The sequence below is a fragment of the Aethalodelphis obliquidens genome, unplaced genomic scaffold, assembly GCF_003676395.1.
Source record: "Aethalodelphis obliquidens isolate GAN/ISIS:26980383/991018 unplaced genomic scaffold, ASM367639v1 scaffold2, whole genome shotgun sequence".
Taxonomy (NCBI): Eukaryota; Metazoa; Chordata; class Mammalia; order Artiodactyla; family Delphinidae; genus Aethalodelphis; species Aethalodelphis obliquidens.
Genome location: NW_020837946.1, coordinates 29293874 through 29309101, shown reverse-complemented (window position 1 = coordinate 29309101; position 15228 = coordinate 29293874). Strand labels below are relative to the sequence as shown.

At 40.5% G+C, this 15228-nt stretch overlaps 1 protein-coding gene across 1 annotated transcript in view; it reads left to right on the top strand.

Annotated features, from left to right (window-relative positions):
* ADAM23 (ADAM metallopeptidase domain 23) overlaps window positions 1-15228 on the top strand; it is a 165997-nt gene that overhangs the window by 80737 nt on the left and 70032 nt on the right. Inside the window, exon 4 of the mRNA XM_027123202.1 lies at window positions 7887-7950. Coding sequence (XP_026979003.1) covers window positions 7887-7950 — 64 coding nt within the window. The remainder of the gene's footprint in view (window positions 1-7886; window positions 7951-15228) is intronic.

The following is a 15228-nucleotide window of genomic DNA, read 5'->3' as shown; positions in this document are numbered from 1 at the left end:
GTGTGTGTGTGTGTGTGTGTGTGTGTGTGTGTGTGTGTGTGTGTGTGGTGTGTGTGTGTGTTTATTTGCTCTTGTCTAGCTATTTCCTCAGGAAACCTTTATAAGTAGCTCTTATAAGATTATAAAAACTTATGGATTTAAGGTGAACATGCTTTCAGGGATTGATGGCTATTGGTAAATTGTCCCGTAGAAAGACATATTAATTCATTTTCCCCACAGTAATGTGTAAAGTGCCAATTTTTCTACACTCTTGCCAGATCTAGCTACTATTACTCATTTTTTATTTTCTGAACTGATGGGGGGAAAATGGTCTCGTATGGCTATTTTAATTTACAGGTGTTTTATTACTAATACAATTGTAGATTTGTGTATGACTGATCACCGTTAGTATTTCTGTTTTCTTTTTTCTGTGAATTGCATTTCGTACATAATATTTTGTGAATCATCTGCCCATGTTCTTTGCCTACGTTCTGTTGGGTTGTTTGTTTTTATTTGTTTTTGTCTCCTTATGTCAAAAAATAGCAGCACTTTGTTTTTCATATACTTGTTTTTTCTCAGTTTGCCTTGCAATTGTTTATGGTATTTTAAAATTTAACTTATGGAAATTTAAAAAACTTATATAGTCTTATCGATTATTAAAAATTATTTCTGGGTTTAAGAGCATGCATAAAATGGTCTCTGCTTCCTAACATTCAACTATATTTTTATAGTAAGTTTATTTTAAAATATACATTCCTTTAAAGCATATATTATTATTTGGTGTAAGATCTGATGTAGGGATCTAACTTTCCCAAAATGTTTAGTCACTTGTCCCAAACCTATTTATTCTCTTCTTTACCAATTTAAAATGTCATTATTTCCATATATTACATTTTTTATATGACCTTGAATCTCTGGACTTTCTGTTCTGTCCTTTAGGCTGTCCATCTAATCAGGCCAGTGCTCTGTATTTCATTTACTGTAGTAGTAATATGAGGTCCTATTGTTACTCCTCTTTTGAAAAACATGTTTGGGTTGTCATAAACATTTATTCTTTAAGATGAACTTTAGAATAATTTCATCGAGTTAAACAAACTTTCTGAAATTTTGTTTGGAATTACATTAATGTTACAGAGTACATGTACATCTATACATAAATGTGTAAATACCCGCATGCATAATTATGTATATAACATTTGTTGCCACTGTTGTCATTGTTAGTAGAAACTTTTCCCCTGGATTATTTCTAGGTTAGTTTTGCTTGTGCACATAGAAATGTATTTTGCTTTTGCATATATATCTTATAACTGGCTATCTTACTTAATTCTTATTATTTCTGGTAGTTTTCCCATTCATTTCCTTTTTACACTTTTGACTATTTCATGTATACCTGGGAAGGATGGACACTGTATAAACAAATGTACACTTTTTCTCTATAGACTGAAAAAATGAAAGAAGTAGGGAGCTCTTGTCCTGGGAGATGGCAAAAACTAGACTTGGAGGAGAGTTTTTTTCTTTGAGACAAAGTTACCAGAAGGCAAGGCTGATGATAGATCCATATCTATTTCTCTACGATTTTACTGCATGTAAAGCCTGGTTTGATAATAGTATAAATAAATATTGGGCAGATCAGAAAAGAACCTATATTAGCAATATTCAACAAACTATAATATTCATTCTTAGCTTTGAAAATGGTGCACCAAAGCATTTCAGTTCTGCATAACTGTGTTCAAAAGATATGCTATCTTTATTTGGATCCAGTTTTCCCTGTGTTTAAAATTGTTTTTGTTTCATGACATATGGGGGTAAAGTTACCCATTTGTGTGAAAGTAACTACAATTCTATCATAGAGGAATCTCAAAATTACTGGTATACTTATAGAGATGCTGGCAGCCATGCTAGGAATGTGTTAAGCCACTTCAAGTGGTATGGCTTAAACGCTGGGGAGGAGAAATTAGACATCTTTTATTTTTGTGTAAGTAAAAATGTCTCTATTGACACTACTTCCTCAGAGAGGAACTCATATTTGGCTCCTCTTATCAGCTGATCCCGTGGGGGTCCTCAGCTTTTACATCACCTCAAGTTCATCCCTTATTTCTCCCCTAATTCCTCTTCTCTCTACTGCCCTATCTATTAACTTGCAGCCCTGCCTATGTTTCCTATTCTTAATATATTTGAGTGTTCTTCACTGTATTATGGTGCATGGGCCATCACTTATGAGTCCCTACACGTTGAAGTACTGCAACCTCTTATGTGGTTTAGGAGCTCATTAGATTTCTGTCGTGACCCTCAAAGAAGCGTACATCTCTACAAGCTGCTTGTGCTGGGAGTAGTCTCCACCTCCGGCTCTGTTCCTATGAAATATGCCCACATTCCCCAGCCCTTGCCTACCGTGCCATCTTTGTTTGACTTAACACTAAGCCTCAATTCAACCTATAATTACTTTCACCCACTTAATGTATCGTTTCTACTCTCTTAAATCTCAACCTCTCCATGTCTACAATCTTTGAACGCAGCTTTAAATCTCTTATTTTATTGTCTGCACTCAAAGGAGTGTATATTTCCTAGCTGAAATAACTTTTGGCATACAAATTATTTTAGGTGGGATGAGTCTAACTTTTTCTTAAGACTTGAGAGAAGTGGTGGTTGAAGAATCATCTTACTTTTTAAGTCTGTTGTGTTCAAAACGGAAAGAACGGCTTCCCTGGTGGTGCAGTGGTTGGGAGTCTGCATTCCGATACGGGGGACACGGGTTCGTGCCCCGGTCCGGGAGGATCCCACATGCCGCGGGGCGGCTGGGCCCGTGAGCCATGGCCGCTGAGCCTGCGCGTCCGGAGCCTGTGCTCCACGGCGGGAGAGGCCGCGGCAGTGGGAGGCCCGTGTGCCGCAAAGGAAGAAAAAAAAAAAAAAAGAGGAAAGCCATGTAAGGACAGTAGGATAATAGTAAAGTTACAAGCTTCTGCTTGTATGAATGTACTAGTTTAAATTCTGTGTCTCTCCTCATTACAACTTAGAGTAATTATTTAATGAATTAAAATAGTTATGTGTATAAAAGGAAAAATGTGAAGCTTCTAGTGGGAAGAGGGGGCAGGCGTGGTCCGACGCTGTCATCCTTGCTGCCCCATGAAGTTGAGAATCTCCATAGTGCTCAGCACTTTTTGTCACTAAATGAATGAATGTGTTACCAAGCCAGATCCTTGGACTCTTTAATCAGCAGAAATTGGTAAGAGGGCAGATGACCACATCTTGTGGTCCAATGTTTGCCATTCCTAGTAGTCTTCCTTAGAGCTCAAGGCCCTGTTCTCTATGTCGTCTCATTCTGAACAATTTAATTTGCTTGATTAACCCACTCACAGACTGCCATGACCGGGATTGTCCAAAAGAAGGAATATAGTTCTTTCTTTAAAGTAAGGGATTCAAGTTATCGTCCAAAAAACTAGAAGTCATTCACTCTTCTTGGTTAATGACTTTTCCAGGCACGTGGGATTCTTGATAAGTTACTTTTCCAATTACTCAGATCCTTGGCTTTTCCATAATGAGCCTCCTTGGTGGAATGTAAGCTATAAACTTTTGGAGTTTTGACCACCTGACTATTCATGTACCTTCTTTCATTAGACACATAAATCTCAAACTCAAGGACTACAACAAATATTTGTATAGGCAAAACTTCTCTCTTTGTGTGATTTTCCAATGCCTAGATCTTATAGAAGTCCTCTTTGTATATTTGCTGATGATTCTGAAATTCTTTGAACATAAATTTCTAAAACGTTTTTTGTGATAGATGCTGGAATTAGAAACATTTAGACCATGTTTTAATAGTAAAGATGAAATCTGAGAATTAACACTGTAATATTTTGTCTCTTACCCACATTATGGTCTAATGCCATTTGAGTGGCTTTCCTAGGAAGCTCTACTCCAGTCAAGATGTAGGAACCTAGGCTGCATTCACCTTGTAGCTATGCCATCTAGGGCATGTGGCTTCCAGGGCATGTGACTGCCAGGGTTCCAGGGAAGAGAGAGCTTGGATAATCAAGCATGGATTTTAATGGTCAAACTGAAAGAATAGATATTACTTCCCCCCATATCTCATGAGCCAAAATTCAATCTCTTGACCCCAACCTAACTGCTCTGAAAGCTGTGAAATATAGTCTTACTGTTCTAGGAAGGGGAAGGTGAAATGGGATTTGGTGGACACTCAGCATTATTTCTGCCACAGTCCCCTTCATTGATCTGACTCTTGGCTCATTTGCCATGTTTTAATAGTCTTGCTGTTCTCCTGCTCTTGGAGTTCAGCATCATTAAGGTGCTTATACTTGTTCTTCATATGCTGAGTAAAATCACATTGTCTAGTTCAAGTTCTTTTCACTACCTTTGTGATGCAGATTCACCATGAAGGCGGTGAGCAAGAAGGTTCCGTAACAATAATCAAAAGAGAATTTTCTTATTCCAGTTCTTCCACTCTCTTTCACCTTGCTTTGAACTTCCATCCTACATTTATCTCCTTACTTCCCAAGGCCACCTCTCTTTCACCAGATAACCTGCATGACACGGACTGTAGTAGCTGGTGTGTATAGCTTTTCTGTAACTTAAATGACTAGAAAAAGGATGTTTATTTCAGAACTTAGAATGTTCAGAAATTCCTTTTTATCAGTCCTCCCAAGTTATCAGACAACTCAGAACCAAACACCCAACTGGCCGATCAAGAAAGTACAATGACTATTTATACTCGGGACCATAATTGCTAAATAGATCAGTATTGGCATGTTAGAACATTGTATTTTCAACAGGAAGTTCTACTAGGGAAACTACGGAGAGCAGACGTGGAGGAAGGGCCTTGGAGAACATCTGCAGGCGGAGATTGCCAGACAACTCATCTTCAGGCCTACAGAGATACAGATGAGCTGTTCCTTTTCTGCAGGGTGGAGCTGGAGACACACCGCCACACAATTAGCTATTCAGTTCTTCCTTTCTAGCGTTACTTGCCCCTCACTGAAAAGTCTCATTTCAAAATTACATTAAGACTTTTGTAATTAGATTACATTTCAGTTGACATGAATTCACTTTCAGGAAGATTACAAATAATATTCTAGAATGAGATGGTGAATCTCATACATTTGTACTGATTTGCTTAGTTTCAGTTTCAGAGAGTTGCATTCTTCATCCCCACTTCCCAGCACATGGTATGGGCCTGGCGTATAGTGGATGTTGGTAGATGTTTGCTCACTCAGCAAATGTTGATTAAGCATCTGCTATGCACTAGGCGTTATGCCAGGTGCTGGGGACACTGTGATAAGTGAAAGAAACAGTTTTAAGGGAAGAATGGTCAGACAGGAGGGAAGGATGGTGCAAATGGGGATGCGGTGCTATTTATAGGAGGTGGGAGAGTAGAGTGTCTCTGTGAAAGGGAGGATATGGTCTTATGTCTATCTCTGTCTGTCCTAGAAAAGTAGCTATTTTTCTTCTTTAAGATTCTCAGGGCTTCCCTGGTGGCGCAGTGGTTAAGAATCCGCCTGCCAATGCAGGGAACACGGGTTCGAGCCCTGGTCCGGGAAGATCCCACATACCGCGGAGCAACTAAGCCCGTGCGCCACAACTACTGAACCTGTGCGCTAGAGCCCGCGAGCCACAACTACTGAAGCCCGCACACCACAACTACTGAAGCCCACGTGCCTAGAGCCCGTGCTCCGCACCAAGAGAAGCCACTGCAATGAGAAGCCTGCACACCGCAACAAAGATTAGGCCCCGCTCACCGCAACTAGAGAAAGCCCGCGTGCAGCAATGAAGACCCAACACAGCCAAAAATAAATAAAATAAAATAAATAAGTTAAAAAAAAAAAGCTTCTCAAATGCGGGAGATATTAGAAATAGGTACGTCCATGGTGGGGAAAAGGCCCTTGAAAAGATAGAAATACGATAATTAAGTGACCTTTATCCGTTTGGTAGTTAATGGTTAGAATATTTTTATCTGCTTTTGTAATTACAAACAAAAGTAGGGGTCTAAAATACCTTGTTTTCAACTGTTAGACATGCTCCAGTGATGGTGTGGTGGAGAATTTTGAAAATAATGAATGACCTGTAGAGAGAGGTAATTAAAATGCAGTTAGTGCAACCTCTGTGCCTCTTGGTGTTGCGGAAAGATTCCTCAGAGAAATGCTGCCAACAACAACCCTGTTTATGTACATTCGCAGTGCTGACTTCATTAACTAGAGCTGAAAGAATTTTCTGTATCTTCTCAGGTGTTCTCAAGTATAGAGAGCTAAGAACTCTCATTATTTTTACGATTATTGAGATCTTGAAAAGGGAATGAGTAGACGTACCATAATTAGTTTCAAATGTAGAATCATCAGTAGACACACTTTTGATTAGTAATCTCAGTAGGAAAACCTGTCCAAGGTACAAGCACCTACTTTATTTCCATGTTGTAAAGGTTGTCCTTCTGCTCACACAGGAAACCAGGCTGGACCAGGCACACACGTGGCTCCCAGTTATTCTGTTGACTGGGTCCAAGCCTCCTCCAGCCCTCCGCACTGGGTCATTTTAGAACCACATCAGGTGCAGTTCTCAAAATGATGTGAAATCATTGGGTCCTCCCATCCTTCTGTTAAAGAAGCAGTGTCAAGTTTTCCTACTACTCGGCAGAATTATACAAAATAGAATGTCAGAGCAAGAGGGACCTGAGGCATCGTCTGCTCCAACCTTTTTGCAGAAGAGGAAATCTAGGCCTAAATGCAGGGCACACATCCAGCTCATCGTAGAACCTACTGTTGTTCTTCAGTTACCATTAGGGTTAAATGGGTTCTACCTTTATAGTCCTTAGAACAGTGGCTGGGATGTAGTAAGTGTTCAGTCCATGTGAGTGATCTCTTATAATCATTATTTCTAGTGGCAGAGCCCAAACAGGAACCCAGATGCCCTAACAATCCAGAGCTGCCTCGGAGGCACATATTCTTATTTCCCACCTTGTATAGGGAGAAATGTGTTGGGAGAAGCTGAGTTAAAAATAGTGACGGCCGCAGTGCCCGTTACTGGGCACATCCTCAGCGCTGAGTTCTCATGTGGATGCTTTCATTTAATCCTCTTGGTGTGTATGAGATTCACACCCTTTGTTGTCTCCATGTGACTCACGTAAAGGCTGAGTTGGGTAGCTTGCCCACAGTCACCCTACTAACAAGGAGCTGGGCTAGGTTTTAAAGCCCACTCCAACTTCACAGTCTATATTCTTAACTGTTATTCTTTATTCCAGGAGTTAGCAAGCTATGGCCCGTGGGCCAAATCCAGCATTCCTGTTTTTGTACAGACCTCAAGCTAAGAAAGGTTTTTACACTTTCAGATGGTTGAAAAAAATTAAAGAAGAAAAATTTCCTGACTGGTGAAAATTATGTGAAATTCAGATTTCAGTGTCCCTAAATGAGGTGTTGTTGGAACACAACCATACTGCCTGTGGCTACTTAGGTGATAATACAGCAGAGCTGAGTAGTTGTTATAGAGACCCTGTGGCTTGAGAAGCCTAAAATATTTTCTATCTGGTCTTTTCTCTGTACTCTTCCTCGACGATTGTTTTGAGATTCCAATTGTTTAGAGCGTAACTGTGGGATTTATATAGAGCCTGTCCTCTCCCGTTACCTGCCTTTTTGTTTGTTCCATATTAACATATCCATCAAATGATGAATGTGTGTATAAAAGGAGTTCGTCTTTAAATTATTTGTATTTTATCTTTTTTAACAGACGGAGGAATGATTTGTTGCTGGATAACATTTGAGACTCTTGATGATAACCTGTTCTGTCCTTACTGTGGACTGGAGTGCTTTGCGGCGTACAAGGCTCTCACATCCATTTATTGAGCTGGTTATTTTTAAACCTCCAAGTGTCTTAGCTGTGGAAATCACTCTATTTTCTTTCCTTTGTAGTGGTTTGCTGTCTTCTGATTATGTGGAGATTCACTATGAAAATGGGAAACCACAGTACTCTAAGGTATGGTCAATAGCACATGGACATCTCCTGTAGTATAAATATACTTAATCATAGAACTGTTCATTGCACACTGCATTGTTTTGTTGTGTATCTCTCTAAAATCCTCTGGCCTCTTATACAAGGCTATTATTTTTAAATTTAAAATAAGTTTAGGAGAAATTGATTAAAATTTACAAATGTTTGAGATAACGTTAGAGACTCCAGCCAATAAAGAAATGATCATTGTTTTGGTTATACATACAGTATCTTATGTAAGTGAACGATATCAAGAGCTCTCCAGTTCCCTGGCAGCACTAGGCTCATGGGCAGAGAAATTGAATGATCAGACTGGGTGGGCTGTTAGAGTGACTGTTTAGTCCAAGGGACCTTGGTACCCATGAAGGGCAGAGGACAGATGGGGAAAGGAAGATGTCGGGAACATTCTCCCTCTCAATCTTCACAATTCTCTGAGGTGGGTATTATTATTCGTGTTGCTCAAAGGAAGAAACTGAAGTGGAAAGAGGACACATAAGCCTTCTCAAGGCCACCAAGCATTGTAATATAAATGCAGTGGGGTGCTTGATTTCTTTCATTTGGAGGTTCACTGTTCTCTTCCTGGAAGATCAATAAGGAAAAGTGGGTTTAGATGAAAACAAGAGAGAGAGATTACCTGTATGTAAGGAACACAGTTGCTCTCCACCAGTCCGGGTGAAAATGCCTGGAATGGCTGCATCCAGGGACTCTGATTTGTAAGAAGGCCACAGAGTGCCGTTGAGCCTAAGCAGCGTCCATGGGTGCCATGGGAATGGGACACAAACAGGGAAACAAACAAGGGGGGAAACATTGCTGGGTTGTTTCCTGGATTGCTAATGAGCACTGGCACAGAAGCAGACCTTTCATGTGTGGGTTTGTTGGGTTGTACAGTCTGGTAACCTGGGCTTGTCAGTCTGATAACCTCTTAACAAGTATTTATAGGTGGTATGAACTGAGATTACTGCCATGAGGGGTCATGGCATTTCTCTGGATTTATAACTGTCCAACTAACAGTTGGGATGTTTGTAGTTTGATGTGCGTTCCAAACCTTTGAACTTTATGCCCTAGATTAAGAACTTCCATCTATTATTCTTACTAGTCTGTCAGTTCTCGCCTCAGGCTGCATCTGGGAGGTTGTTGAATCTCCTTAAAAGTTAATGCTGTGGAAAGTGAACAGAAATGCTAAATCAGGCACGGGAACAGTGCTGCCTGGCATTTGTACGAAACAAAGCTTCTGTCAGCTGTGCCAGTGCTGTGAGCACTGCAGATGCTGAGTCATGAGTCTGGAGAAGAGAAGATTGCCTGAGACCTTTACAGACTCAGCAAATGAACCACCTTTGCAGGCTGCGGTAACCTGATCCAAACTTCTCACAAGAAGGTTTTCTTTTTTTTAAAGAAATGAAATAGGTAATTGGCCTTCAGAGGTCATTTGAGGTCCCAAATGGAGGCCTTATCATGAATAAGACACATCAAATCTTGCATCAGTTGTAACTAAAACTTAAAACAAAGGGTATTTTAACTCTGACAAAAGAGGTGTTCATTGCAGTTTGTTTTTGTATTCATTGCTTTTTTCTTATTTATGACCCATTTTCTCCAAGCAGTTTATATACCCAAACTTACTTGCTTTATATGTAATGAATGAATGGTAACAGTCTGTTTTTTATGTGTATGTATCTATATAAACACTCTAAAACCTGAGATGATATGGTACACATTATCTTGTGGGAGAATTTTTTAACCTAACAATATTATAAACATTTTAGCATTCATTAAAAATTCTTCTAAACTTTTATTTTTAAAAAGTGTATCATATTGTTTCCAATTCATTTGCTATAATTTGTTTAATCCCATAATCATGGACATTTAGATTGTTTCTACTCTTTCACTGTACAAATAACTTTAAGGAAAGGCCTTCCAGATACATTTTGAACACTTCTTTAATAATTGATTAAGGATTAATTTTGAGAATAGAATTTTCTGGGTTAAAGAGTTGGTATAGGGCTTCCCTGGTGGCTCAGTGGTTGAGAGTCCGCCTGCCGATGCAAGAGATGCGGGTTCGTGCACCGGTCCGGGAGGATCCCGCATGCCGCGGAGCGGCTGGGCCCGTGAGCCATGGCCGCAGAGCCTGCGCGTCCGGAGCCTGTGCGCCGCAACGGGAGAGGCCACAACAGTGAGAGGCCCGCGTACCGAAAAACAAACAAACAAAAAAAAGAGTTGGTATATTTTTAAGTCTTTTGCTACATATTGAGAGGTTTTTTTTCTGAAAGTTTGTATAAATTCATGCTTCTACTACCATTACATACACATTTTTAAAAACATGTTTTTAAACTTCACATTGCCTTCCATGTTGTTTAAGAATATCTTTGTATCAAGTACCAGAAAAGAAAATCAGTATGTAAGAATGGCTAGATTAAATAAACCTGTTTTTACACCCGTGCAACCTTTCTTCCGAAGATCTCAAACTATTTAGACAAAAGTACATGTGCGTGCACATGCACACACACACACACACACACACCCCATTATTCACATGACTAGGGAGGAACAGAATCACTAATAGGCTACTTGGCTTTGAAGTGAAATCTGAATGTGGATGTTTAAAATATTCTGGGAATTAGAGTCGAACAAAGTGATGAACCACACTTAGGAGGAACCTGTCTAGGTCTTCCCATAGCACAGCTATGAAGCCCCTACCTAGTTCCCACTTCTAGTTAAGAAGAGGCTAAAGTCTTAGGCTTTTACTTTTATTGGATGAAAGTGGGCTAAATGGGCTGCTTTCCTTGTGAAGCAAATATAGGAACTGGAGAGATCAGCAGATTAGGTAGGCAGTATAGAATAGGTGCCAGGTATTAGTAAATGCACATGGAAGAACTTTCCTTGTGCACCAACAGAGCGATAGCTTTCTTTTTTTGCGGTACGCACCGGCCCCCCCCAGCCCCCCCCCACCCCCGCCTACTGCCTACAGGCGCCGGACGCGCAGGCCCAGCGGCCACGGCCCACGGGCCCAGCCGCTCCGCGGCACGCGGGATCCTCCCGGACCAAGGCACGAACCCGCGTCCGCCGCATCGGCAGGCAGACTCCCAACCACTGCGCCACCAGGAAAGCCCGAGCGATAGCTTTTGTTAGAGTTCCTAACACAGTGCTTTGCACACAGTATGTGACAAAACAACTTTGTTGATTTGTTGGTCAACTTTGTTGATGAAACTATTAAAAATAAGTTAATTTTTAGTGTGTCAGTTCTTCTAAAGGAGTTAGGCATCAGTATGATGGTATAATAGTTATTTTCAAATTTAATATATTTCTATTAAATCCCTTTTAGGTGAACCATTAACTTTAAATGCCTACTAATACTTTGGTTTCTCTTCTTATGAAAAGAACTGCCACCTGGCCAACAGTGTAAGACCGAAAAGATAGATACAGTACTTCTGTCCCTACTTCCCTTTATTACTCTTCATCCTTATTAAGGGGTGAGGAAATCGTCCTTTCCTAGCTCTATTTTCTCACCCTGGCTTCTTCCTGTCCCCTTGCTCCCTCTTGCCCAGGGAAAGAAAAGCGACTTAACTGGTGGGAAGGAGCTGGGCACGGCTACATAGACCTTTCCTCCCTTTTTTGGGTGAGATCCACCTCCCTACAGGAAGGGCACATTTTCTCTACTTGTTCTCAGTTGTGCAGTGGCAGCCCTTGTGGGTGTGGGTGGGTTGGGGGAGGGTGTTGGTTATCCCATGTTGTCTGTGCCTTGGTGCGTAAGTCCGGCTAACTTAGGCGGCAGCATTAGTAGGCCCACTGGATTCTCAGCTGATCCTCTCCTCCAATGTAGCAACACTAAAATTGAAGGTGATATTTTGATCCCTATTTCACCTGTGTCACTCTCTCATTTGATTTTAAACTTGGATGGGTACCACTTCACACCTCTAGTATGGCTACAACCAAAACCATGGACAATAGCAAGTGCAGACAAGGATCTGGAGAACTGGAGCCCTCATATACTGTTGATGGGAATGGAAAATGGTGGATCTGCTCTGGAAAATAGTTCGGCAGGTCCTCAAGAATTTAAGCATAGAATTATCTTGTGACCCAGCAATTCTACATCTCGGTATATATCCAAGTGAATTGAAAATGTTATGTCCAAGAAAAAATTTGTACATGGATGTTTATAGCAGTGTTATTCGTAATAGCAAAAAAATGGAAACAAACCGAATGTCCATCAGTTGGTGAATAAATAAACAGAACGTGGTATATTATTCAGCTATAAAAAGGAATGAAGTACTGATTGATACATGCTACAACATGGATGAATCTTATAAATATTACGCTAAATGAAAGAAATTAGTTCCAAAGGACCACATATTATGTGGTTCCATTTATTTGAAATGTCCAGAGTAGGGAAATTCATAGAGACTGAAAGTACATTAGTGGTTGCCAGGGGCTGGGGGAGGTTAGGGAGGTATAAGGAGGAATGGGGAATGACTGCTAATGGGCAAAGGATTTCCTTTTGAGGTAATGAAAATATCCTGGAATTAGAAAGTGGTGATTGTTACACGACCCTGTTTTAATATACTAAAAACCACTGAATTATACTCTATAAAAGAGCATCTCAAAATAAAAAACTTCTCAAGTAGGTAATGGGAGTTTATTTACCCACTGTCTCAACAAACATAAATCCTCTGGTCCTTTCAGATTGGTCTTGTCACTTAGGCTCATGAAGAAGCCATTTTTATTTATCTATTAAACAGATATTGATTTCACTCACTCTGATCTAGTCGCTGATCTAGGAGCTGGATGTGCATTAGTGAACCAAGCAGACAAAAATCCCTGTCCTTGTGGGTTCTATATTCTATTCTCGCCTTTGTTCTTTTGTCATTTTAATCACGTCGACCTCCTAGAATGTTTTTTATGCTTTCCTTATCAAATCATTACCATGGTTCAGCTCAAGCTCGCTTCGTCCATGAAGGCTTCTTGGCAGGCACTGTTGTCAGAGGGAATGGGCTTCTGTGGGCAACGCTCCTGACTGGGAGGCTAAAAGAATTCCCCAGGAAATCAAGAGAGCAGACCACACTGGCTTCTCACAAAGCTATTTTAAATTTGAATAGTGTGATTTGTGTGAACTATTAAAAATGTATGTAGCATTAAAATATATATAGTACAGCCAAACTTCTCATACCTGAACATGTTTTTCCCCTTGAGTTTAATGAAGGTAAATAATTAAACAGGTGTTGAGTTCTCAAGTTGTCCAATTCTCTGAAATGTTTTTTGTATCCTTTTTCTGTAGTATTCAAATTCAGGTACATGTGTCCCATTATCGATTTTTTTTTTTTTTTTTTTTTTTTGTGGTACGCGGGCCTCTCACTGCTGTGGCCTCTCCCGTTGTGGAGCACAGGCCCCGGACGCGCAGGCTCAGCGGCCATGGCTCATGGGCCCAGCCGCTCCGCAGCATGTGGGATCTTCCTGGACCGGGGCACGAACCCATGTCCCCTGCATCGGCAGGCGGACTCTCAACCACTGTGCCACCAGGGAAGCCTCCCATTATAGTTTTTTAAAAATTTTATTTTTAGCTGTGCTGGGTCTTTGTTGATACACGTGGGCTTTCTCTAGTTGTGCTGAGCGGGGGCTACTCTTTGTTGCAGTGCACAGACTTCTCATTACAGTGGCTTCTCTTATTGTGGAGCACGGGCTCTAGGCACGTGGGCTTCAGTAGTTGTGGCACATGGGCTCAATAGTTGTGGCTCGTGGGCTCTCGAGCACAGGCTCAGTAGTTGTGGTGCACGGGCTTAGTTGCTCCGTGGCATGTGGGCTCTTCCTGGACCAGGGCTTGAACCCGTGTCCCCTGCATTGGCAGGTGGATTCTTAACCACTGTGCCACCAAGGAAGCCCATAGATTTTTAAAAACATCTCTTTTTTTGCAAACAGCCCAATGATTTATTAAATAGATTGATATATCATGCTGGTTGACAAGTTTGAAGTATTTAAAGATATGCATATAGAATAATCACTTGAGTATAGTGTCAGAGTTTTTAATTACCATATTCAGAACCTGGAATATAATAATGTACACATTTGTGAGATGTGGCCTGTGGAGTTTCTTTTCAAATGTTTATCCAGATGTACAGGAGTTGACTGAAAACATCAGTGCCTGGTCACCATGAATGCCCAGGTTTATGAGGGTTTCTTAAGCAATGAAGATAATAAGAATTGGCTGATTGAACTTTACTGAAGCAGATGAGATAATTAAACAGACACAAAGGTGGGGCAATTTTAAAATAAATTATATTGAAACGATAGATTCTGTTTCCAATAGGTTCTATTTAAAATGAGTAAAATCAAAGGGGAAGGTGGAGGAGTATGGGGTTAAAATATACACAGTACTATATATAAAATAGATAACCAACAAGGACCTACTGTATTATAGCACAAGGAACTATACTCAATATCTTGTAATAACCTATAATGTAAAAGAATCTAAAAAAGAATATAGATAGATAAACTGAATCACTTTGCTGTATACCTGAAACTAACACAACATTGTAAGTCAACTATATTCCAATTTTAAAAAAAGAACAAAAAAAAGTGAAAAAAATAAAGTGAGTAGAATCAAATCATTTCTGTCATTCAGTCAATAATACCAGGGAGCCAAATCTTTTTTTCCCTCACGAAGTTATCACTAGACTCACAGAGCTGTTACTCATCTGATTAGGAAATGTGTTAAAGGATGCACATGACTTCGATGTTTCATTATTTGCGGGAGTTGCCTGATGGTTTCCAGTGGGGTTGTTTGAGCATTACCTGGCTTGTGGGATCTTATGTGGAAGTGGTGGGCTGAGAAAGTTGGGGAGCACACTTGCTAGGATTTTTAAGTTCCTTTGACTACCCAGTAATCTTCATTTATTAGATGTTCCATTTTTGTTGACTATAAGTAACTGACTGACAGTTTTTAATCTGAAAACGCTGATGCCCATGGAGGCACACATAGACTTGTGTCATGTGCTGAGTGAGCCCTTTGTGGTTCTCCTGTCTGCCGTTTGCCTAGTCACAGATCTGTGATCCGCTCATAAGTGGTGATCTCGAAGGGTCTGGCCAGCACTCTTGAACTGTCTGAGGCCTTCCTGATTGGAGAAAGAAACACTGGAGCCTGAAGTTGTGGGATGTAGTTTGGCTTTTTGCTGTCTTTGGCAGAGCCTTTTAGCACTTTGTGAGTGTCTTCCTATTTGTGCATAGAGATAGCAGTTACAGTGAGACAGTGAGTGTTCCAGATAGCTAGCTCCTTGGGTG